A 27,123-nucleotide genomic window follows, 5' to 3' on the forward strand; every position below is an offset into this window, starting at 1 on the left:
AGCCTAATCTGATATGAAAAACCAGTTAACATTAGAGTACGATTTCTGACAGCAAACCGTTACAGTTGACTTTGCATTAGTCCTACTGTAGAAAGTGTTCCTGGTATAAATAAATAAACAAGTAAAAATAAAAAATAAATCCACCCAATAATGTTAATAAGCACTGACAGTTCATTCTCTTCAAAACCAGTCTCTCTCTCTCTTTCTCTCTCTCTCTCTCTCTCTCTCTCTCGCATACGACCTTCTGCCGATTTTAAGTTCAGCTGAGTACTTTTCAGCTGGAGGGGTTACAAAAATAACACTTTTTACATATGGAGGGTCACCTGTACCTTTTTGTTGTTGTTGTTGTTGTTGTTTCCCTCCTCTGTTCATCCGTGTGAGAGAGAGAGAGAGAGAGAGAGAGAGAGAGAGAGAGAGAGAGAGAGAGAGACTTCATCAACTCGGCTGTGACGGGGATTTCATTAAATCGTCTGGTGGCAGCAAAATAATCACACGACGGTTACCGTCTGAATAATAACGGTGTCAAGTTTAAATTTAGTCGCTCGTTGCAACTGCACTACCATCAGTCATATTCAAGGGCTGATAATAAGCTGCTCGAGACTCAATTCACTCACCCATCACAATGATAAAATTGCGAGGATTACCAATTATCATACATTAAAAATACCCTCAAATAATCATGCAAGTTAACATGCACAAGATACCGTATACTGAAGAGCATTAACATAACTTTTAGCAGCTCACATCAATCACAAATTGCATGCAACACAGATATGACAATGCATGGGGCATAGGTTATCTGTAAGACATCCCACATCACTGACAAAACATTTAACGTACCCGTATGACATCCCACAACACTGATAAGGCACTGCGTGTATCTGACATCCCACATCACCGATAAGACACTGCAGATATCTATATGACATACCAGAGACACAGCAAGTACGAGTATATACTGTATGACATCCCACATCACTGATAATGCAAATGTTGTACGAGTATTATATGACATCCTATATCAATGATATTACAAAATCTGGTATAACAACCATACCTTTCAAATTAAACAAGGATTCAACAATGGAGGGACTTGTATACCAACTCCACTTAATGTAACAGCCAAAAATTATACCGATAGTCAGTATTAGCATATGGTAACTGAAACACTGTTTATAATAACCACAAACTGCCAACTACAAACAACCTGAGACAATAAACAGGCCAATAAATAATAATACACAAGAAAACTTAAGATTTCAAACACGGTCACCTTACCACATGCTTGTTACACTGACAAACTGATGAACATTAACAAACCAAAAAGACAAGGTATAATGCTAATAATGGCTAAGCCACGAAAGGATGTAATACTGAAGATAATTATATGTCCACTTATACTATTAATACGGTAAGCATCAATTCAACTGAAAAATACCATCATCATAATCTCTATCTCCTTTCTCACCTAAGGATGAGGTTAGGTAGGTCTGGGAGAATAAAATTATCCTTGTACTACATAAAATCAACTCTAGGCCACACACACACACACACACACACACACACACACACACACACACACACACACACACACACTGCCTGAAAGCGTCAACAAACCGTAAACTCCACCTAACCATAAATTACGTAGCCATAAATTACAAGTGACCATCGTAACACCGAAACATTTGGAGCATTCATTCAACAGATATTTTTCAGCACAGAAATCGTCCCAGAACCTAATGAATCTTGCTAAATTAACTAGGAATATAATACAGAACTCGAAATTGTCTAAAACACCAATGAATCTTGCTAAATTAACCAGTAGTATAACACAGGTGAAGAAATTGTCTCAAAACCTAACGAATCTTCCTAAATGAATCACATCTATAATAAAGTCAAGAAACCATCTCAAATACAAAGATGTCTTGTTAAATTCATCTTAAATATTCGAGGTGGTTAGAAGCGCTACCTTGTTCCACTGATTTGAAATTACGGAAGTTAGAGAATTATTGGCAAACTCCATTCTATCCACATATTCAACCCGATGACGCTCTGTCTCTCTCTCCAAACTATTTTAACCTGCTTAGGAGTCACCCTCGAAGTAAAACGGTTGATGAGGGCTATATCTAACCGCTTCACTTAGGTCTCCACTGATAAAAATAACCGTCTGGAAACTGGTAATATTAAGTTATCGTGGTGAAGAAATAAAGGTAAATTTGCTGTTTCGGACAATCAGGGTTATTCTGTTTTCTAGGTAATCGAACATAAGTCTACCTAAACTAACTGATCTTGTCTTACTATGCTAACCCAACGTAATCACTAATCTTGTCTTCCTATGCCAACCTAACGTAATCATGTGATTGTACGCAACTGTAAAAATACTACACACACACACACACACACACATAAATACCGAGTTACATCTCACACTAAAGGTACAACTCGATTTATGCACAATGTACTTCAGACGCCCATCGCTTTCGACGTAACCTTTAAAAGTTATGTCACACCAAGCGACAAAACATCGTGATACTTCCAAGGCCAAATCAAACTTCCAAATTCGACAAAATTCACATAAAATTATAAGAAAGTACAATGTGATACTTCAATCCAATTATAAAACTGAAAACGAGTGGAATTCACATGATGCCCTTGAAGAGTGATGCCCAACAAACTTACCCACCTCACTTTTACACATGAAACATTATATATGTTCTTTGTCACTTACCTAAAGCCTGCCTGGTGCAACGAGGAAGCCTCCACACACACTACAGGTTCATTGTTAGTCACTACGAAACCACCAATCTCACACATTAGTCATTACAACGACAAAAATAATTTGACGCCACCACCCCTTCCGACAGCTGAGTACACACTGACGAGTTGAAGTTCCTCGTGGGCCTCGGGGGTGGGTGGGGGACGCTGCCAGGTGTCACTAGAGGAATGTACTTTTCATTTGGCGCTCATAAAACTATATGTACTTACATAATTAATAACTACCACCCTCCACCTAATCTGTTGGGTAGCTGATTTCTGAACTTTATTACGAATAGGGTATGGTAGACTTGTCATTAAAGATTTTGAAATTTGAAAGCGAACTTTATGCCCAAGGAAAATTTTTATCGGATGCTGTTTAGATAAGTGCTTGATCTATGCATTTCATATTCTACAAAGACTACGGTGTTAATGTTATTATTAACAGCCCCATAACATACTCAAAGGATATGTTAATCGAGAACCTATGATCTTTAAGCAGTTGCCAGACACCGCCGGGCACGTTAATAATTAATTTTATTGTTCACTACCATATATAATACAAGCTGTTCATTTAGCACTAGGGGTTCAGTGCAAACACATACTAATGAACAATGGTACTTACCAATCTATATACTCTAAAGGTCAAAGAAATAGCCCCATAACCTGCAAGAGGCTACCAAGGTCATCGGGCTAAATTGCAGTTACCCTTCAAGTTTTTTCTTCCCTTGCTACACCATAACCCGGTGACATTTCCGCTTTTGGTGTGTGATGTGAAGACGGTGTGCAAACGATAGGAAATTTCAAATTCATACACCATCGCAATCGTCCGTCGTAACCGAAAAACGTGTATCAATTTCAAAAAACTTTTCAGTGCAGCTTTCCACTTTACTATCACCAACTTAATATTCATTTCGATTTCATATAATGTAGGTTTTAGTAAATATATTAAAATGGATACACAACTTCCACTGTCGTAACCGAAAAACCTAACAGCTTTCTCATTCATTTGTTCAGCAATGCTTTAACACATAATCAAACGATGGGAAGATACAATGAAAGCTGATACACCACAAAGGACTGGCCAAACCGAAATATGTTTCCAGCAACTTTCTCAATACTTTTTCTCCTAAAATTGATGGGGGAATTGGGTGGCTCAGTGGTACACCGCTTGACTCGCGACCGCGAGGTCGAGTTCGCACCCCACCCCGGGTAGCTGCCCTACTGGGAGAGGTAGTGCTCTCCCAACATCCAGCGAGGCCATATGATTGATTAAGGTCTAGCTCGGGGAATTCATTTATCCATTTCTGGTGTCATTAGGGGAAGGTATCCCTTTCCAGCACCAAATCCTGGCAGTGAAATGGCTAATTACTGCACTCTTGTGACATATATTCATTATATTCTTGCTACCTTCAGACAATTTAATTCAACTTTTCAAACTGTATGGGGTACATGCTTATCTAGCATTCACCACCTTCACCGACATCTTTCCAAAGTTGACTAAATCTACAAGGTGGCTGCAAGAGTAAAGTGAATATTATGGCACTGTAGTAATAATGGTAGTAGTAGGAACCCCCAGGCTCATCTGAATGTGAACCCATTAGACTGCCCCATAAACACCCTTCTTTTGCAGTCCACCATCCTCCTGTTGTGGGATAGGGAAGAGACTGAGGGATGTCTGTATAAGACATCAATTGCATCACCCAGTCATATCTGTGCCACCACTTGAAGGCATCCCTCTCCAGCACCACATTACTGGAGTGAAGGAGCCTATGACAGCAGCCTGTAATGTGGAATAATGATATTACTGTTACTAAAACAATGCACTTTGTTTATATAAGAATAATTACACTATTTACACATGACTTAGATTAACACAAATTTTCAAAACAACATAAAATCAATAAATTAGTATAAAAAATATAATAAACGTTTGGATGATATACAGGGAAGGGTCCTTTACTTAACCTTTTCAGTATGGCGGTCTGGTATTTTATTTGTTACCACCATACGATTTTATTCAACCTGGCCAAGATGGCTAGTGGTGATGGGGATAGACAGTCATTTCTCACTCAACTCTCATGCAGTCTAGTTAATTCCAGCGTTTAATTCCAGGTGGCCCCACTTGATTTCATTCACTTGAGTGGCGGTAGCTCAAAGGGGCTTAAGGGTGTTATTCTTGTGTGGTTAGGAAGCTTACTAACACCTTTTCTTTACTGGTTTATTTCTGATTCTGCTGTTACTATATTCTTGTATGTGTCCTTGAATGTAAGGTTTGGGGGGCCTAGGTTTATGACAAAAGTTGAGTGGAAGGATGGGACTGGAGCGCATTGGTGCTGTGATAAGGGGGGCAGACTGAGATGGTTTGGGCATGTGGAGAGGATGGAGGATGACAACTGGGTGGGGATGGAGAGGTGTGAACATAAGGGGTGGGGTTGCAAGAGGCAGACTGAAAAAGACCTAAGACAAGGTCATAGAGTGACATCAGGGATAAGGGACTGGATACGGAGGCTGCCAGAGATTGAACAGCATGGACAGTCACCATGAGGTGGCCAAGGCTGATGTATGCAGGCATGTTGGAGCCTACATAAAGGATATGATACAATATGGCACATCATTCATGCAATCTACTTCAATATTAAGAAGATATGAGCAGCAAAAAAAAGAGGCTATTAATGGCTGGTTTGGAATGAATGAATCCTTAACAAAGAGGTGCTAGGGAGCTTCCGCAGCCAACAAAAATACGAGCCCAGTATTTTCACGCCTCCATACGATTCCTGTGGATGTAACTGATGACATTTATATTCCATTATACAAGAACACATTACATGTACCTAACACAGCACATATCATTATCTGGTTGACAGTACCATTTACAGCTTGTGTTGCCCCTCAACCTCTCTCACACACCACACAATCCATTCAATTACTTTCAACAATCCATTCAAGTTATTTCCAAAACACTGTGCTGAGAAGATACTGATTCACTACTCATATAAAGGATCTGCAGCTATGGGTGAGTGAGTACACACCCTATGAATGGTTTCTGGATACAGGGCTAAAATAGAATGGATCTGTTAATTTTCATACAGGAATCAATGCAATGATATATACCAATTAAGTGTTCAAGTTTGACACAAATCAATAAGTATTTTATTTTTAATAGGGTTTTAGTGATAGCCAACCAAAAATAAAATCTTTAAAAAAGTTACCTTACATAATAATGTACACAATGAACACATTTACAAAACTGGAAGTAAGAAGCAGAACTGGGACCTAGTCTTCTAAGCTATAAAAGCACCAAATAATTTACTGTGACGTGAGCTTTAAGTGCCCAGCTAGGTTCAATATATTCTTTTTGTCAGACTAAAAAAAAAACGTTATATTCACTACCTGAAGTAGCTCACTGGTCTATGCATACGACTTCAAAATTTCTATAAATACATAGCATTTTCAGCATAGATATATTTGGAAACATTTTCTTTACAGAAAGTCTACTTTAGTATCATGTGCAAAAGTTCACTGCTTGTACCCCACCATTATTGTATCTTGTTGTCCCTATTTCTCATGCCTCCTTGAATATCCGAGAGTATCTTGCCTTCTCCTACTCTTTTGCTGTGTGCTTCATACTACTACATTATACAAAAATACTTCATGTAACATCTATCATCTCACAGCAATAGGGATATGTCAGTGAACTTCTGATCATGACTACCTGTATTATATAAATATCAGGATTACACCTCCATTTATTCTGAGAACACCTTGAAAAAATGTCTAGCACTCAATAAATTCTTAACTCACATAATGTCAACATAACCAAACATGTATGACTAGATGTCTATCGATTTGTGGTCCCCGGTACATGTACACAATCACGGCGCTGCTGAATCCAAAATACAAATTAAAACAAAACAGCAATACTTATGATAATTTATGAGCTGTATCATCAGTAACCTCAACCCCTTCAATCCAGTGACTTTAGTATATTCTTCCTACTTTCAGATCATTGCACTTTAAGTTCTACATATCTTATCAGACATCTTAGATCTCTCTTTATCCAACAGTTTCCAGGAACTGCTGGGAGGCACCCAGCTGGTTTTAGCACTTGCCTTAGCTTCAGGCCCACACAAAACACCAGCAGTACCATGGCAAACACCAATATGGGGATTTTTAAAATAAGAACATGGCATCTTTTTTTGGTGTGTTTGCAAGCACGACATCTTGTATTGATGATGTAATGAAGGCCACTGTATATCTAACACCTCCAGTTTGCAATGTCTAAGCTGAATAAAGTTGTTAGGGGAGAGCAAGAACAATATCTACAAGACATCACTATAATGAAGGGGTTAAGCTTGACACTGGTACACATGCTATAGCCTCTGTTCAGAACAGACATTAAAATCTTGAACTGAATTCAGTTGTGATAATTTAATCCCTTTAATCTGGTAATGTATATTTTTATTTTGTTACTGCTACCTCCAAACAATTTTGTCAGAGTACCACGGTAGTGAAGCAGATAATGGAGGCTACACTGCACCTAAAATCTGTACAGTGAAAGTCTCCTAAAATTAATTAAAATACAAAAAATGTTACAGTATCAGGAATTTAATTTCAAAATGTCACTGGATTACAGGGGTTAATGCAGCAGCTGAAGTTCTGCATGTTTCACTGCAGTGGATTTGCTTATGAATCAGCTCAATTTATAAATGCTTTCATATTTTTTCTTCATAAATACTGTACAGCAAATATCTTATACCTTGTTTGTAACCTCCCTTATATCACAAGCTGGGCACTGATTACTTAATATATCCTAGTACTGATGTCATTTAAAAAATCACTCCTATTTACACCTCTTGTTAAGTTTCATCTTTAACCCCTAATATGAAGCATGCTTCCCATACCTCACCCTTTTCTCAAACCCTCTGCTCTTTTTGCGGTGAAAAATGTGTGTTGATACTTTACGGGTAGACACAGGATGACAACCACTGTCTAGTGTGGTGGTGGTAGCTATTTTTTGCCCTCCTGGACACTAGTGACTAGTCACCCAAAACATGCTCCAACCAATTCATCAGTATGTGTGAACATGGGTACTTTACTTCATTTGTAAGAAATATATACATTTACATATGTACAGAGTTTTGTTACTGTATGATAAACGTGAAGATTACTGACGTGAAAAAGGCTCAGAGTTCTCAGATTTCCTAAATCACTGACATCCCATCAGCCAGGCATGAAGTAGCAGAGAGGCTAAACATTCCTGTTAACACATCACCTAATATATTAAAATCATTATCAAACCTCATTTGACACTTCACTATGATAACTTTATTTTAATATCATATTCCACCTATCCCCCATATGGTTTAAATTAAGAGGTACTTTTCAAACTGGAAGGATTAGATATGGACTTAATAAACTCCTTCAACAGAGGCCTCTCTTGTGCTGCACAAGATCATCTGGTAACTGCAAATTAAAAGTACACTAAAAATGACACTGTGGTTCAAGAGGTTAACCCTTCACCCCTATGATGTATTTTTTCTTAATTCTGACTACCATTTTTCTTTTTAACAACAGGAAAGATCACTAGCATTGAATAGGTTAATAAAGGGTATGTCTAACTCATCCAGCTTCAAAAATTTCTCCTAAACTGAATATCATCATCTGTCGGGATGAAAAAATAATCTAATAATTACATCACCTGATTCAAGAGGTCAAAGCTGTTCTACAGTTTTTCTTCGTTATTTACACATTTGGTACTAGAAGCTGATCCCAGTCAATGGATGCCGAGAAAACTTCCTGTTGGAGCCAAACTTCATAATGTCGCTTGAACTCCTCTGTCAGCTCCACAGGGCGACCCAACACGCTAGTCACACAGTTGTCTAAAGGCTCTAGTTCAGGGTCCTGTATGTGGAAAAACATGAACATCACATTATCATCATACCACCAACACCACATAATCTCATCTCAAATGAAATCCCCACCACCACCACCAACCCACCATCATCATCCCAACTCAAACTTCAACCCAACTACATGGGGTGAGGTAGGATCCAGACAGAAAGAAAATGTGCAAAGAGGGGGACAAACATTCAAATACTGATGGCATGCTTACTGACAAAGACCACATATTCATTACAGATTTTTCCATATCATCGCAGTATTTCTAGCAGAGTGGTAAGAAGACTATAAACAATATGTGTTATACTTGTAGTTCTTGACTATAAACAATATGTGTTATACTTGTAGTTCTTGACTATAAACAATATGTGTTATATTTGTAGTTCTTAAGTTCAAACTTATATAAATGACATAAATGACAGAGCCTACCCCTGGGGGTAGGGGGTTTTCCAAGAATACTCCCCCAGTAACCCTGCTTGTCATATGAGGCGACTAAAAGGGTTGGCGGAGGGTTAGTGCCCCTCCCCGGAAAACAGCTAACTAAAACGACAAACAAGAAGCCTCGAACAGGGACTGATCAAAAGTTGATGACCAAGGACCGGACAAAGGACATGGTACGGATTGCGACATGGAATGTAAGGGGTGCGAATGATGAGGTGAAAGAGAGAGAGATTGTCCAGGTGCTTGAGGGTGCGAAAGTGGATGTATGTGGAGTAACTGAAACTAAATGGGGAGGAGCGAGTGTGAGGGAATGGGAGTATGGATGGGGTATATGTGCAGGAGTAGGTGAGAATGAGAGGGCAAAAGAAGGAGTGTGTATTGTTGTAAGTAAAAGATGGAAGAACATAAGACAGTATGGATCAGCCAGCTCGAGGATTGTGTGGGTAAGACTGAAAGTTGGAATACAAATGAGGGCGATTGTGTGCGTGTATGCGCCAACGTAAGATCGTGCAAGCAGAGTGAGAGAAGAGTTCTGGACAAATGTGGAAGTGTGCTTGGAAAAGTTTGGAAGGAATGAGAGAGTGTTTTTGATTGGTGATATGAATGGTAAAGCAGGGAATGTGAAGTTTTCGTTTCGTTTTCGTTTTTAATGGCTCCAACATGCTTGCATGTGTCGGCCTTGGTCACCTAATGGCGGCTCTCCATGCTGCACGATCCATTGCAGCCTCCCTGTTCAGTCCCTTAACCCTAAGGTCACACTTAATGACCTCGTCCCATGTCTTTCTCGGTCTACCCCTCATAACCCCACCCCCAATATTAACACTTCTCACCTTCCTCACCCAACTATCATCCCCCATCCTCTCCACATGTCCAAACCACCTCAATCTACCTCTCCTCATCACAACACCAATACACTCCAGTCCCATCCTACCTCTCAACTCTTCCATTGTAAACCCAGCCCCTCCAGGCCTTGGACGCAGGGACGCACTGCACATCCACCTAATCATTGTCATTTCTGTACGTCTGAGCCGGCGAATGTCTTCCTCCTTCACTGCCCAGGTCTCACTGCCATACAGCATTACACTCCTAACACACGCTGCATACAAAGACCCCTTAGCACGTAGGGAGAGCCCCCTCAATGTCAGGAGAGCCAAGAGCTCCCTGAGCTTCTTCCAACCACTTCTCACCCTAGCCACAGAGCTAGCTCCAGCCCCACCTCCAGCACACAACATGTCTCCTAAATAACAAAACTCTTCCACACACTCAAGAGATTCACCAGCAAGTTCAATTCTTTCACGTCTGACGATCTCCACCTGCTCACCCCGGCACGCCGTACACATAAAATCAGCATTATCTCGCAGTCTACCTCTGATACCACTACATCTCTTATGCACCCATTTATCACACACACCGCACAAGATGGAATTACTTCCCACGCCCTTGTGGCAAACTGCACATGGCCACTCTCCCTCGTCTTTGACTGTACCGCCACCAACCCTAGATATCATCACTTTTGTTTTATCTGCATTTACCCTTAAACCCTTTTGCCCCATACCATCTCTCCACTTCCTAAACCTTTCCTCCGCCTCCCTTTCATTCTCTGCAATCAACACCAAATCATCAGCATACAACAACTCCCACGGGAGTCCGTTTCTAAAGTCACGTGAAAGGGCTTCAAGTACCATGATAAACAACATGGGACTCAAGACTGACCCCTGATGCACACCAACATTCACGGAAAACTCATCACTCAAATCTCCATTCACTCTCACCTGGGTGTGAGCACCCACATACATGGCCATAACCACCCTAACCAGCCACTCCTCCAAGCCAAGCTTTCTTATTGCCCACTTCACCACCTCTCTAGGGACTCTGTCAAAGGCCTATTCCAAATCAACAAAAACAAAATAAAGATCCCTTCTCCTACCAATATATTTTTCCTGAAGCTGTCGAACAATGAATATGGCATCAGTGGTCCCCCTACCTGGCATAAACCCAAACTGCATCTCATCAATATTCACTCTTTCTCTAATCATACCTTCTAAAACTCTCTCCATTACCTTCATTATCTGATCTAAAAGCTTTATACCTCTATAATTCCCTCTTTCCAGGGCATCACCCTTCCCTTTATACACATTTACAATTACACTCTTCAGCCAATCATCTGGGACAACACATTCATAAATAATCCTATTTATCAGGTCAGTGACTAAACTCACCCCTATATCGCCTGAGGCCTTCAACATTTCGGCAGTCAACCCAGACACACCTGCTGCCTTCCCCACCCTCATCCTGCCTATTGCCTCACTCACAGTAGCAGTATCAATCAAAGGCCAAGGGCCAGACACTGGATCTGCTGGCTCCAAACCTTCCCTGTCCCAGTCAAACTCCTCATTCAACAACCGGTTATAATGCTCTCTCCATGCATCTTTAATATCCTCACTGTTCACCACTACCCTTCCTTCATCATTCTTCACACACTGCTCACCTATGATATCCCGATTATCCCTCTTCACCTGACCTGCCACCCTAAATATATTTTTCCTTTCCCCATGATTTAGGTTATCAAGTAATTGTCTCTGTGACTCAGACTTTGCCCTGTATACCTCTCTCCTAGCCCTACGCTTGGCAGCCAAATATTCCTCTTTGCTACCACCCTTCTTCCATTCCCGGAAAAGCCTTCTTTTCTCCTTAATTGCAGCTTCTACACCCTCATCCCACCACCAAGTTACTTTATGTCTTGGTGGTCCTCTTGTCCAGCCGCATGTTACATCAGTAACTCTCAAGAAATTGTTCTTGAGGGCTCTGTACTGTTCATTAACGCCTCTGTCTACAGCTCCCTGTTTAGCCACCACTCTCCTCAACTCGCTATAGAAGGCATCCCTTACTACTTGGTTTTTCAGCTTCCATATTTTCCTCCTAGGTACATAAGTCCTCTTTTTCATCATTTGTTCTTTAAGCACCATATCACAAATCAATAGTTTGTGCTGCTGCACACACTCCTCACTTCCTATAACTTTAACATCCCTCACTAACCTCCTATCGGCCCTCCTAACCAGAAAATAATCTATCTGACTGCTATTTCCCCCAGACTCATACGTAATTAACCTACTGTCTCTTTTCCTAAAATATGTGTTGCACACAATCATGTCCGTTGCCTCCCCAAACTCGAGTATCCTTTCCCCTTCTGCATTCCTTAGACCATATGCACATCCCCCATGCACTCCTTCATAACCTTGGGCTGCTTCACCTACATGACCATTTAAGGTGGATGGAATAGTTGGTGAGTGGGGTGTGCCTGCTGAGATAGATAAGCATGGCAGTGCGTTAGTGGACATTTGTGCCAGGAGGGGGTTGGTGATAGCCAATACCCTCTTCAGGCACAAAATGATCCACAGGTATACATGGTGAGTGATGAGAAGGGTGGGTGGTGAACTGAATGAAAGGAAGGCAATGACTGATTGTGTTTGTGGATGAAAGGATGCGAAGATGTGTAATGGATGCAAGAGCTTATAGAGGTTTGGGGAGCGGACTTTCTGACCATTACTTGGTGGTGGCCAGAATCAAGATCCAAGTAAGATGGAGAAATAGAAGAGGGGAAGGATGGGAGGAAGGAGTTGCTGCAAGGAGAGTGGAAAGGTTACAAGAGAATGAGAAAAAGGCAGAATATAAGAGAGAAGTGGAGGAACGAATGGGTAAATATGAATTGGAGCAGATGGGAGATGTGAAAGGTGTGTGCGAGATATTCACAGAAGAAACATGTGCAGCATGTGATGTGGTGTGTGGGGTGAAGAGAAGACGGAAGGGGATGCAAGGAACAGCATGGTGGAATGATGAGGTGAGACAGGCTGTGGCACAAAAGAAGAAAGCATACAATGAATGGATGAGAAAAAGGGAAGTGGAAGTTGAGAGGCGGAAGAGAGTTATATGTAGAAATGAAGAGAGAGATGAAAAGATTAGTATGAGAGAGTGGATGAGGAATTTGGAAGGAATTTGAGTGTAAAATGGAGGGATTGTAAGAAAATGTTCCGGAAAGAGGTGAAGAGAGGAAGACAGGGTGGAAGTGAAGTTAGTACGGGAGTGAAAGATAAAAATGGTAGATTACTAGTGGAGAAGGGAGAAAAAGTGAGCAGATGGAGAGAGCACTTTAAGGAATTGTTGAACATAGAGAATGAAAGTAATGCGAGTATAAGTGGCTGGGGAATGGCTGGGAGAAGGAGGCAGGTGGGAAGACAGGAAGAAATCCATAGGATAGAAGTTGTGGAAGCAATGAAAAAAGGCAAATTGGGGAAAGCCCCAGGAATTGATGAAGTGTGTGGCAAAATGCTGAAGCATGGGGGAAAGAGAGTAGTAGAATGGATGTGGAAGATGTGTAGATTGGCCTGGGAGGAAGGAAGAGTCCCGGAGAATTGGAAGTCAGGTATAATTATTCCCCTGTACAAATGAAAAGGGAAAAAGAAGTGTGTGGTAATCATAGGGGAATTTGTCTTCTTAGTGTAATAGGAAAAGTGTATGGTAGGATACTTACTGACAGAGTTAGGGAAATAAGAGAGGAATTAGTAAGAGAAGAACAGGGAGGTTTCAGGAAGGGAAGAGGTTGCGTAGATCAGATATTCATTCTTAGATTCTTATTGGAAAAGTTTCTAGAGAAGGGAAAGAAGTTGTACGTGGCTCTCATGGATTTGGAGAAAGCATATGACAGGGTGGATAGACAATGACTGAGGAAAGTATTAAGAATATATGGAGTAGATGGGAAGCTGTTGAATGCTGTGAAGAGTATATATGATGGTGCTAAGGCTGCAGTGCGTGTGGATGGTGAACTGAGTGAATTTTTTTCTTTGAAGGTTGGGTTGAAACAGGGATGCATCATGTCTCCATGGTTGTTCAATCTGTGCATGTATGGGGTAATAAAAGAGGTACAAGGTAGGGTAGTGGATGTTGGAGTGGCCCTGGTGAGAGAGGATAGTGTTTGGAAACTCCCTGTACTGTTGTTTGCAGATGATACAGTGTTGTTGAGTGAAGAAGAAGGGGAGCTGCAAGGATGAGTTTGGGAGAGTGTGTAAGAAACGGAATCTAAAGGTGAATGTAGGGAAGAGTAAAGTGATGGTCTTTGTGAGAGGTGAAGTCAGTGAATGTACAGCGAGGTTGGATGGTGAGGAATTGGAAAACGTGAGTACGTTTAAGTACTTGGGTAGTGTGATGAGTAAGGATGGAGGTTTGGAGGGTGAAGTGCTTGAAAGAGTACAACAGGGAAGAAAGGTTGTTGGTTCCTTGAAAGCTGTGATAAGAAACAGGGAAGTGAGCATGGAAGTGAAAAAGTTACTGCATGACAGTATTGTGATACCAACTCTAACAGATGGAAGTGAAGCTTGGATGTTGTTGGAAGGACACAAGTCAAGAGTAAGAGCAGTGGAAATTAGTTGTTTAAGAGGAGCCTGTGGAGTCACATGGAGAGACAGGCTGACAAATGAGGATATAAAGGAGCATTGTGATGTGGATGTGTATGTGATAGGAAGCGTTAGGAGGAATACACTAAGGTGGTTTGGCCATGTGGAGAGGATGGAGGGTGAGAGACTGACGAGGAGAGTGTACGTGAGTGAGGTGGAGGGGAGAGGGAAGGGGAGGCCGGGGATGAGATGGAGGGATGAAATGGAGAGGTATATGAGAGACGGGGGTGTGAGTTGGGAGCAGGGCAGTGAAATGGCTGGGGACAGGGCGACGTGGAGGCGATTTGTTTGTGGCCACCCCATATGGGATTGAGGCATCTGGCAATAGATAGACAGATAGATAGCAATGATACAAATCTCCCAGTAGGGTGGGTCACTATGGCTTTACATTGGGACATTTTCTGTTGGTCTAGTGGGTTATGGTGCTCCAATCAGATGTAGCCAATAAGAGTTTACAAGCAAGGTGTGGATAGGGCTTACTGCTCACACGATGCCACGCAACTGGTAACTCCTGCACTGGCCCCTATGCTCCTGATGGGGCAGTATAAGAGTGGTTGCTGAATGACTGATGGAAGGTGCGTCATGAAAATTCTTGAAGTGAAAGGGGTATATTATTCCCAAAGCTCCTGCTTCAAAGACATTGCATCCAACAGACATGCCACAGGCTTGGAGATAAAGAAGTATTGCACCCAAACACATCCTAGACTTAAGTGGGGACTGAATGTACAAAAATAAATCATCATCATCATCATCATCATCCAGACCTCCTTCCCCACCCTAAGGCAGGGTGAGGAATAGCAACGTCCAGACAGCCCAAATTTGCCCAATCCAATGGGCCACGCTTCCATTCACTCATCATTCAAGCCCCTGGAATCCTGGCTCTATTGGATACACCAAAAACATTCAATATGTTCTGTAGCTTCACATAAACGTATCCGACTGAGTCAATCCGGACGCTGCCACGTTAAAAAGGGAAGCCAAATCCCTGATCATGCACTTCTCCTCACAACATTCTTCCAGCCAGCTCGATCTCTGTCAGTTCCTTAGCCTCACCGACTTCCAAACCTCTCTAAATACAGTAAATAAATAAATATATATATACAGTATTCAAAGCTTACAATGGTAGAGTTATATCGGCGAGAGTTGAATCGATCCACACAGGCCCTAAGTGCACATTCCTCCGCTTGGAAGTCCCACGGTCGGGCATCTGGGTCATTGCCATACGCCCAATCGTCGTTTAGACGGTGACGAACCTTTAGCAAAACACAGAGAATATAAAGCTGCTGGTCTTCTTAGTGGGAGAATCATCCAGTGCAGCTGAAGCAGCATACAAACACATCACCACCACCATTATCATAATTATGACCTCTTTCCAACCTAACAATTGCATGAAGTGGGATCTAAGAAAACAAGGAGAGAGAGAAGGCACAAACATGGGCGAACTATCAACGTATGTCCAGTGAAATTGGACAAACACTTATTCACTCTCATTTAGGGACTAAGTTGTTGGCTGCTCAAGTGACTGTCTAGCAATACTGGTAAAAAAGCATATATTACAATAATCCTTCTCACCATCAACATCATCATTTTACTGGTGAATTCTGCCACTCAGCTATAGAAAATATAAGTTGCTAATGATTTTTAGAAGCTTATTTAAGAGAAAACAGATAAACTAGAGTGAGGAAATTCTGCTGAATCTCTGGGCTGTCAGATGGTTGCAAATCCTTAGTGTATGTTTCACTCAGGTGCTGGAGAGGGATACTTTCGTGTGGTAGCAATAATGTATGCAGGTGGTTCTGCTGCCTAGCGATACAAATGTCCTTCAACTGTCTCTTGATTTCCCCAAAAGAGGATGGTGGACTCAAGGACGGCAACTTCAACCTGCAATCCGCTAAGTTCACATTCAGATCAGCATGGGGTCACAAAAACAACATGTTACCTTCTGATATATAGCACTCATGGTCTTCATGTTGGTCTTTCGCCACTGCCTTCCTAAATATTTAGTTTGCATTTTGAGCAACTTCAGCACATACAGCTGCATCATTGCATGTTTTACCTGCAGGATGATACAAGTTCATATTAGTACACAGAGTATTTGTATCTCTCCTGTGTGTGTTTAAGGTGTCTTGTTTATAATGATAAACCCCTCTTAGTTGTGAATTATAGTTTCCTAGGTTTACACTCTGAATAAGACTGCTTGTTCACACATTTATGTTCAGTCATACAGCTCCCAAACATGACACATTCATGTAACTGAACATTAAAGTGAAAATAAATACATAAATTAGCAATGATGTATTGGCATGAAATACAAAGATGATAACCATACATATGTACTGTGTATATAATGTAGGTATGACAGCAATACGTATGTATGGCTGTTAAGTATGACAGCACCCGACCTTGTTTGAGCCCCAAGTGTGACCTTGACCTTGGGAGTAGAGGGCAGGTTTAGTATGTAACACATCATCATGGTACAGGGAACAACTGTGCAAAAGTCACATCACAATTGGTCCATGCATATGGAAGTTAAAGAGCGGACATGAATGTAGGCATGGATGTTAAGTATGACAGTGCCCTTGTTTGAGCCCCAAGTGTGACCTTGACCATGGGAGTAGATGGCTGGTTGTTGCACTCAACACACTGTCATGGAATGGGGAACAACTGCGTGAAGTTATATCAAAACCTGTCCATACATGTGGAAGTTACAGAGCGGACACAAAACTGTGGACGGACTGAGAGATGTACAGTACTGAATACTGACGGAACAGCACAAACCTATAGTCCCCGACCGGTTTGACCTGTTGGGGACTAATAAATAAAAATAATCAGAACAATCTATGATAAAAGTTAACTATTAAGGGGACTTGACTATCCTGTAAGATGTTTAAGATCAGTTACAGATACTTTTCCTGGTCCTGTTTGTTTTTGTTGACAAAATACCGGCATGCACACTCCTGTACTAATATTCTAAGTCTATTTTCCATTTTCTACATTCCATTGCAGTAAAGGAAATCTTCAACATTTTACAGGAACAAGGACTAAGAAAGCAATCTGAAAGTTAACACAATATAACACACAAATACAACCCAAGTTCCAAAATTAAAATGCTAGTGCTCTTTCAAGCCACTAGGTAAAATGGATATAATGAAAAGGAAACTGAAGGAGATCGAGCTGGCTGGATGAATTTTGTGAGGAGATATGCATGATCAGGGATTTTTGGCACCCCTTTTTAACATGGCAGCATCTGGATTGACTCTGTCGGATACAATATGTGAAACTACAGAACGTGGTGAATGTTTTTGGCGTATCTGATAGAGCCAGGATTCCGGGGGCTTGAATGATGAGTGAATGGAAGTGTGGCCCATTGGAATGGGCAATTTTGGGCTGTCTGGACATTGCTACTCCTCACCCTGCCCTAGGGTGGGAAAGGAGGTCTGGATGATGATGATGATGATGATTAAATATTACACCAGAATGCTGATCCATGTAACAGAAAGTAGTACAGTAGCTGTAATATAAACTAAATTCTTGCTAAAAGCATTATTTTCTTAAAAGTCCATTTTCAATACAAAATAATTGCCTACTAAGTTCTGCTGCTACATATAATGTTGATTTGCCAGCTTCCCTAAAATTACATTACCAACTGCAAGGAAAGTGTTGACATTATGGAACACCATCCTTGACTTACAAAGAGGACTTACCTTTAAAGTGCGTTTGAGTATAGGTGCCGATTTAAATACAACAAGCATCATAATCCGTGAGTGTTTCCACTTGCACAGCTTGTTGAGAATTCGTAGGAGATTGGTGCATGAGAACATGTTACGCCAGCAACACGTGACCCAGGCTTGCTCCCTGCTGCCGCCACCAATTCCTTCACCCCCAGGGCTGCCTCCACCACCACCCCCCGGGCTGCTGTTGCCCCCACCCATACCAGGACTCCCCGTGCCTGCCTCCAGCGCCTCAGCCGTCATCTCAGGTGGATCTCCAATCACACAGGCAGGGAAATCCAGCAGTGGAATACTACAAAATAAAATATAAATATAAATAAATAAACAGATACAGTATAAATAAGTACATTTACAACAGTTATTATAATAATCCATCCATCCATTGCCAGACGCCATGTATCCCAAACGGGGTGGTCAAGGGCTTAGAGTTAATTGTTTTACAGGGAGGGGCACTAATCCTCCACCAACCCCACTTGCCACGTAGGGATGCCAACAGCCTCTGGTGTTCCCAGGCGGTCACCCATCCAAGTACTAACCAGACCCAACGTTGCTTAACTTCGCTGATCGGACAGGAAGCGGTGTACTCAACGTGGCATGGCCAATAATAATAATAATATTAATAATAATAATCTATCCATCCATCATCCAATCCTACATTGCCCCCTGAGGAGCGTAGGAGCCTGGGGCTAGGCATAATAATAATTTGTGGTAGGTGGGGGTGCTCACCATCCACTCACTCAATGTAGTGCTGCTCTCGGGTGTCTGTCCTTTCCTCTCCTCCAGCCTTCTTTCCTTCTATCCTCTTCCGTCTTTCTTCTCTTTATTCTTTCCTTGTCCTTCTGCCTACAGGTGACTTTTACACTCCCTCTTCTGTCTTTCTTTCCTTCATGCTTTCCTCTTCCTTCTGCCTATGGGTGACTACACTGAGTGACAAGCCAAATGATTTCCTGTACACCAAGAAACCATTTACTACGCTGGGTGGCAACCATATAACCAAATTTTGGTGCCTGGTGGTTTAATGGGTAATTACTGCGCTCCAATCGGATTGAGCCGGTGAAAGTTTATATCCAAGGGGTGATTGGGGTTTATTGCTCACATAATGCCACTCAGGGATGAGTGAGGCCGGTCACTCTCGCCTTAAATCTCAGGACCAACTCCCTAGCCCCGGGCTCCTACACTTCTCATGGGGCAACGTAGGATTGGATGATGAATAGATAATAATAATAATATTAATGATAGTATCAGATGAAGTCAGGATTCTAGGGGCTTGAATGATGGGTGAATGGTGGCGTGGCCCATTGGACTGGGCAGAATTGGGCTGTCTGGACACTGCCACTCCTCACCCTGCCCTAGGGTGGAAAAGGAGGTCTGGATGATGATGATGATGATGTAATAATTCCAGTATAACATCTACCAATAGCAAATACATGCTGCACTGACATAGTTACACAAATCATACATTTAGGTCCAAAAATCTTGAATAATTTAGAAACCACACTACAAGTAAAAATTCAACAAGGAGGTTCTGACACTGTTCAAATTAAGTCTAAATATTTAAAATGCAAATTATTATTCAGCGACTGAAAAATTTATGGAAAAAATAGAATACACAACTCTTAACTTGGGAAAATACAACACACATTTTCAAGTACAGTACTGGTATATGTAGTTACGAGTTAATTTTCATGTTTTTACCTTTACATAAGCCATAATATTCTGGTTGGGGAACTTAAGAGGGGAATGTACGAGCTAACTTACGTATTTTTTGCCTGTACATATGCCATAATATTTTGGTTGAAGAACTTGAGTATGAGTGGGATGCAGTTGGCAAAGACGAGGTGCTGAGACATGAACTCAAACTGGTAGACGTGGTTAAGGCGGAGGTGTTTGAGGAGCAGCAGTAGCGTGGCGGACACGGCCTTTACTAGAACCTCCTTGTGTCGGTTCACATCAACCCCAAGTTTCATGCTTTGTACTACTGTCATCCTGAAAATAAATCTATGTTTGTAATGCAGTTCCATACAGCTCACTTACTCTAGCCTGACAAAGATTCCTTACCCCTTTCAGCTAAGTTGCTAGCCAAGTGTGGACAGACTGGAGTGCTGACTGAACTAGTATCCAAGGAGACTCAGTCCTACCTCATATCAAAGTTTCGTCAAATTTCATGCAGCCATAACTCTGTATTCAAAAGCTGCGAGTGGCCCAATGCCATCAGCTGAAAACAAATTGGCTACTGTACTGTTCATTATATAAGCACAACATGCATATCACTAATTCGACTATGCATTCCCAGTTGGTTAGTTTCTATCATCTCCACCAGTCAAGTATCCCAAATACATGCCAACAACTGCAATCTTTAGCCCTTCTACTGATCCAGCACCAATTGACTATTTTATTACAGCTATTGCCACACGAGTTTATTCCGTTGAGGGAAAACCTAGTAGCTAAAAGGTTAAAGCAATTCAAACTAACTCTGTTGCCTTTCCAGTATAGTTTAAGCATTTTATTCTCACTGATACTCATCATCATCATCGTCCAGACCTCCTTTTCCATCCTAGGGCAGGGTGAGGAGTAGCAACATCCAGACAGTCAAAGTTTGTCCAATCCAATAAGCCATGCTTCTTTTCACTCATCATTCAAGCCCTCAAAACCCTGGCTCTATCTGATACGCCAAAAAAATTTCACCACATTCTGTAGCTTCACATACACCTATCTGATCGAGTCAATCCAAACACTGTTACATTAAAAAGAGGTGCTCCCTCTTCTGTCTTTCTTTTTCCTTCTGCCTGTGGGTGACTCTACACTAAGTGACAAGCCAAATGGTTTCTTGTACACCAGAAAACCATTTACTATGCTGGGTGGTAACCATATAACCAAATATTGGCACCTGGTGGTTTAGTGGGTAATTACTGCGCTCCAGTCGGATTGAGCCTGTGAAGGTTTATATCCAAGGGGTGGTTGGGGTTGATTGCTCATGTAATGCCACTCAGGGATGAGTGAGGCTGGTCACTCTCATCTTAACTGTTGGGACCAACTGCCTAGCCCCGGGCTCCTACGATCCTCATGGGGCAATGTAGGACTGGATGATGGATGGATGGATGGCCAAATTCCTGGTCATGCACTTCTCCACATAAAATTCATCCAGCCAGCTCAATCTCTTGTCAGTCCCTTAGCCTCATCACCTTCCATACCTCTCTTTTTCACACACTCACCCACCATTTCCCTCCACCTTTTTCTTGGCCTATCTCACCTCCTCCCTCCCTCAAATTTGCTCAGGTAAACCTTTTTTCACCACTAGATCTATTGTCATTCATTCTCTCCACATGAACATACCATCTCAGTACACTCTCTTTGATTATGGTGTTCACAGACTTCCTCACTCCGCATTTTTCATGAATCACGTTATTCCGTATCGTATCCACTCACTGATACTTGACAATTAAAGTCAACTGAAGGACATCCTATCAGAGTCAACTGAAGGACACCCTATCAGAGTCTACTGAAGGACATCCTATCAGAGTCAACTGAAGGACACCCTATCAGAGTCTACTGAAGGACATCCTATCACAGTCAACTGAAGGACACCCTATCAGAGTCTACTGAAGGACATCCTATCACAATCAACTGAAGGACACCCTATCAGAGTCTACTGAAGGACATCCTATCACAGTCAACTGAAAGACACCCTATCAGCTGAGGTGTGCCATAAATAATTTATATCCACCTACATGGTCCCATAAGCTGCCCAGTTACACAAATGTCCTTCAACTCCCTCCCTCTTCCCCCAAAGGAGGATGGTGGACTGCAGGAAAAGGGCAATTAGCCTGCATCTGACTGGGTTCACATCCAGATAATCCTGGGACCATAACAACAACAAATTGTATAAGCACAGTAAACTCTCCATTATGTGTTGCTACAATATCCAGCACTGCTGGCCTGACACAATTAAACCAATATCCAGCAAAATTATGCAATATCCAGCATCAAAACAGGACATAACCAGCAATTCTATGCAATATCCGGAGTTGAGGTGTATCAATTGCTTCATAAACAGTAGCCAACCAGTGCTGTATTACTGTATTATTGTACTGTACCATTATTTTATTGTATTTTATGCTTAATTTTCAACTTTTACTCATGAAAAAGCTTTTAAGGGTTCAAGACAGATAGTAAAGCAATATCCAGCTCGACGCCAAATACTGAGCCAATGGGGGGTACTGTGGAATATCTGGCATTTTGCCTTAACTGGCATAGGGCTTAGCTGAATTATGCCAGATAAGTGGGAGTTTACTGGACTGGGATTCTTAGCAAAGCCTAAGCACTTGATAGTACACCAATCATACTGTACAAAAAAATCCATTGGCTCATCATAAAACTGTTTCATGTAAACTCATTTCAGTCTATTGTGGTGATGAACACAGTAAAAATTTTGGTATACTATATAAGAAACCACACCACCTATTTTTGAAAATACACCAAGTATACTTCACTTACGGCATTTCCTCTGGTAACACATCTGCCATAATATTAATGGAATCTGTCTTGGCCTTCGAGGTTGGAGCCGCTGCCAGTAGGATCTTCAGTAAGGCAATCATGCACTGAGGGAGGGTGGGTAGCATGGCCTGTGGATGCAAGAATGATCACTGTTAACAACATGAGTTTGGGTGACATCCTTTTTAGTTTATCCTTATTGCTACCAAAAGATGTTATTCAACTTACAAAAAGTTTCTCCTAATGAAGAGGTTTATTAGGGTTATATCTAACCCCACTTGTTCAAAAAGTCTATAATATGCTGCACCAAATCATCAAAAGAGGAATAAAGTCAAACTTATGTTCAGTTTTTGGGAGGACCTCTTGTAGTAAGAGACAATGAAGGCTGTATCTAATGCCATGACTTTGGAAAGTCTCAAGAGCTAAATAAAACTGTCTGGAGATGGCAAAAACAAAAACACATCATACAACTGAAGGGGCTGAGAGTATGATGCAAGTGACCCAATCCTTCACTGAACTGTGATGTAAGTGACCCAATCCTTCACTGACCTGATACAATATTTCTGCAGGTGTCTGTGGCACATCAGTTTCTGGGTGTGACAGTGGGTTGCGGGTCATCTCCTCTTCTTGTCGAATCTGTATCTCCGACAGAGATACATATTTATGCTGCATAAAGAAAGAAAAACATTAGTGCTGGACATTAAAAGGATAAACCATTACTATTTACACTACTGTTAGGAGTTCTGGACCTTCTACTGGTACAGGAAGCTGAAAAAAATTGCTGCTAAAATACAGAGGCAAAACCTATTTTTCAGAAGAGTAACATAAATGCATGGACAAGTGTTAATCAACAGGTGGAGATGCATTAAGAGTACTGCTTCCCAATGCTAGTCAACAGGCTAAATATAGTCTGAAAATTTGGGAAAATTGTTTGTTAACATACTTTTTAAAAACTGGTGCATTTTGTGCCCTCAGTGTTAACGACATTGTAAGATTTTCATAGAAAATCAGGCAGAAAGCAAGAAGAGAACTCAAGATATAAGACTCAATATCAATAACTGATAATTACCCATACAGAGGAATACTTTAGCACTTCATCTATACAGTAAGTGGGATGACATGTCACAGAAACAATAAAATCACAATATAATGGAGCTTTATGAAATGACAATAAAATGCAGGTGACCAGGTTCCTTGGCAGTGTTTTTAAATATATCATATTTCACTTTATTCTTCCAGGTACATGTAATAACTACTGCATTTACTTCACCGATTTCAACATACTATAGTGTTCTTATTTCCTTTTCATTACTATATCACTGTGCAGGGTTAATATTATTCTTGTGGAAATTCATTATTCCCCATTTGGCTTATGGGCAATAAAGGGGTTGACTCCTCCTCTACCATCTGCTGATAGGGTGATTCTGAACACATAATTATACAGTAATACGGGTCTCCCTCGTTTTATGATCAACCATTGTACAATCATTCGCTTTTATGATCTTAACATTTTAGCATCTTTTAAAAAAATATATAATGGCCATTTTTTCTTATAGTATCACTGCAATCCTCTACAAAGCACCATTTTTCAATACATGATTGTCAATTTTGCTAATACAACTGCTATGATCTCTACAACTGATAAACAGTACATGTCCACCCACTAAAAATATATTAATTACCCTTGTTGTGTGATACAGTATGACACAGGTATCAAGAATTCTGAAATACTATTAGTTCCAAATGAACACGATTTCACTTTTACAAATAATTTCAGAGTTCATCGCACCCAGGGGCAACTAATATTTTTTTTAAGTGGGTGTACAATTGATCGTTATCCAATCAGGTTTCCAGATATGTACACCTGGCAACATACGAACCTGGGACAGCATCAATGTGTAGCAGAGGTCTGGCATTTGGTACACCTGATAACCCTGACAAAATCACATGTTTGTTGGTAGCCCTGACATGAATGAAAGGAGGTGTCAAATAACAACCGAAATGACCAAGTAACTGTGATGCTAAAACGTCAGAGATTGTAGCCAGTTGTTCACTTCACACAGGCACTGTACAAGGTTTATGTGTTTGTGACTAACTGTGCCTCAATCACATAATGCGGAAGACCTGTATGTGAGGGAATGTAGTGGTGTAAATGTGGATGCGATACAGTGTTACGAGGAATACATCGAGGTGGTTCGGCCATGTGGAGAGGATGGAGAACAAGAGACTAATGAGAAGAATATAATTATGTGAGTGAGGTGAAGAGGGGGAGAGGGAAGGTGAGGCCAAGGATGAGATGAAGGGATGGAAAGGAGAGGTACAGTATATGAAAGAAGGGGGGTGAGCTGGAAGGAGGGCAGTGAAATGGAGGGGGACAGGACAACATGGAGATGATTTGTTTGTGGCCACCCCTTATGGGATTAAGGGATCTGGCAAAAGACAGACTGATATACAGATAGATCTGTCTGTACCAATATTAGAAATGGCATAAGCAAGCTAATGGTGACATACTTTGCTGAGGACCTTGACCCCCTCATGGATGGGTAGGGGGAGGCCGGCCAGGGAAGTTCGGTCACCATGTAGTTGAAACCCCACAAACTTGACCCTCGTGGAGTCCAAGAATGTGTCTATATCTTTCTGGCGCACCTTGGGAGTCCATGGTAGACCTACAACAAAGAAATAAAAGAAAATGCAATAGTGTAAGTCCTCAATTGTCGCCTTTTTACTTTTACTTTCTCTTCTGCAATTAAGTACAGGTTGTCCCCCTTTTATACCAGGGATATGTCCCAATTTATCACGACTTTTTTTCATATGTTTTGTGCTATAAACTTAGAAAAGTAGCAAATTAACCCCTTAACAGGTATCAAAATTGGCCATATTTCTGTACCTTAGAGAGAAATTAGCATAAAAAATATTGCATATAATTTCTATCTACAGGCAACTCTACACTGAGTGATAAGCAAATTGTTTCCTGTACATCAGGAAACCATTTACTACACTGGGTGGTAACTATATATCCAAATTATGGAGCCTGGTGGTTTGGTGGGCAATTAAGGCACTCCAATTGGATTGAGCCAGAGCAGGTTTATATCCAAGAAATGGTTGGGGTTTATTGCTCACATAATGCCACTCATGGAAGAGTGAGGCTGGTCACTTTCATCTTAAATGTCACGACCAACTTAGCTAGCCCTGAGCTCCTGTGCTCCTCGTAAGGCAACACAGGAGTAGGTGATGTATGTGTGTGAGTGAGTGAGTGTGTGTGTGTGTGTGTGTGTGTGTGTGTGTGTGTGTGTGTGTACATACATACATACATACATACATATATATATATATATATATATATATATATATATATACTCTATATATATATATACTCTCTCTCTCTCTCTCTCTCTCTCTCTCTCTCTCTCTCTCTCTATATATATATATATATAGGTCCATCAAACATCCAATTCTATGTTGCCCTATGAGAAGCATAGAAGCCTGGGGCTAGGCAGGTTGGTTCTGACATTTAAGATGAGTGACCAGCGTCACTCATCCCCAAGTGGCATTACCAGAGCAATAAACCCCAACCACCCCTTGGATATAAACCTGCACTGGTTCAATCCAATTGGAATGCCTTAACTGTCCACTAAATCGCTGGGTGCCATAATTTGGTTATACAGTTACCATCCAGTATAGTATATGGTCTCCTGGCATACAGGAAACCAATTGATTTGTGACTCAGTGTAGAGTCACCCGTAGACAGAAGGAAAAGGAAAGAATTAAGGAAAGAAAGACAGAAAAGGAAGAATGGAAAGGAAGGAAGGAACAAGGCTGGCACATCCTAACTTAAATTTTGAGAACTCCTATATAACTCCCATACTGCAATTATTTGAGCATGAACAGTGTAAAGAATACCATAAAATACACCCACACTTGCATGTCAATCAGGAAAAAAAAAAAAAAAAAAAAAAAACAGGATGGCAAACCAGGCACAACATACACAAAACATACAAGAAGCAACTGGAACATTTAATGTAGATTCTTTTTCATCCAGTGATGAAGCAGTCACCACCACCAAAGGTTTAATTACTACAACTAGCAAATCACACATGTCTTGTAGCAGCATTAAAGCTTTCAACCATAATATACCTTCTCAAAAAGTACTCATCCAAACATAACAAAGTACAAATCACAGCCAACCCCAAAAGAAACGGAATCTCAATAACTCTAAACAACAGTATTACAGAACTAAACAAAGCCTACAAACAAGACAACTGGGAAAGTTTTGTCAATACCCTAGCTCATAGAAAAAACAGTACAAGGGCAAAGTCTGGAGGACAGTAATTAACATTTACAAATAAAAAACTCACCTC

The 27,123-nt window shown here is 41.1% G+C and overlaps 1 protein-coding gene and 1 pseudogene across 1 annotated transcript in view; both read right to left on the minus strand.

The window, feature by feature from the left end:
* Positions 1 to 4,576: 4,576 nt before the first annotated feature.
* The window catches only part of Strip (striatin interacting protein), a 35,214-nt gene continuing 12,667 nt past the window's right edge, over positions 4,577 to 27,123 (minus strand). The window contains exons 9-16 of the mRNA XM_080283921.1: positions 25,277 to 25,431; positions 23,315 to 23,431; positions 22,769 to 22,896; positions 20,033 to 20,260; positions 18,248 to 18,566; positions 16,483 to 16,599; positions 15,662 to 15,796; positions 4,577 to 8,658 (exon numbers count right to left, since the gene is read on the minus strand). Coding sequence (XP_080140047.1) covers positions 8,500 to 8,658; positions 15,662 to 15,796; positions 16,483 to 16,599; positions 18,248 to 18,566; positions 20,033 to 20,260; positions 22,769 to 22,896; positions 23,315 to 23,431; positions 25,277 to 25,431 — 1,358 coding nt within the window. The 3' untranslated portion in view covers positions 4,577 to 8,499. The remainder of the gene's footprint in view (positions 8,659 to 15,661; positions 15,797 to 16,482; positions 16,600 to 18,247; positions 18,567 to 20,032; positions 20,261 to 22,768; positions 22,897 to 23,314; positions 23,432 to 25,276; positions 25,432 to 27,123) is intronic.
* LOC145414491 (5S ribosomal RNA) lies at positions 18,762 to 18,880 on the minus strand (annotated as a pseudogene).

This window comes from Coenobita brevimanus, chromosome 99, assembly GCF_032717465.1.
Source record: "Coenobita brevimanus isolate Jiangsu-jjx chromosome 99, ASM3271746v2, whole genome shotgun sequence".
NCBI lineage: Eukaryota > Metazoa > Arthropoda > Malacostraca > Decapoda > Coenobitidae > Coenobita > Coenobita brevimanus.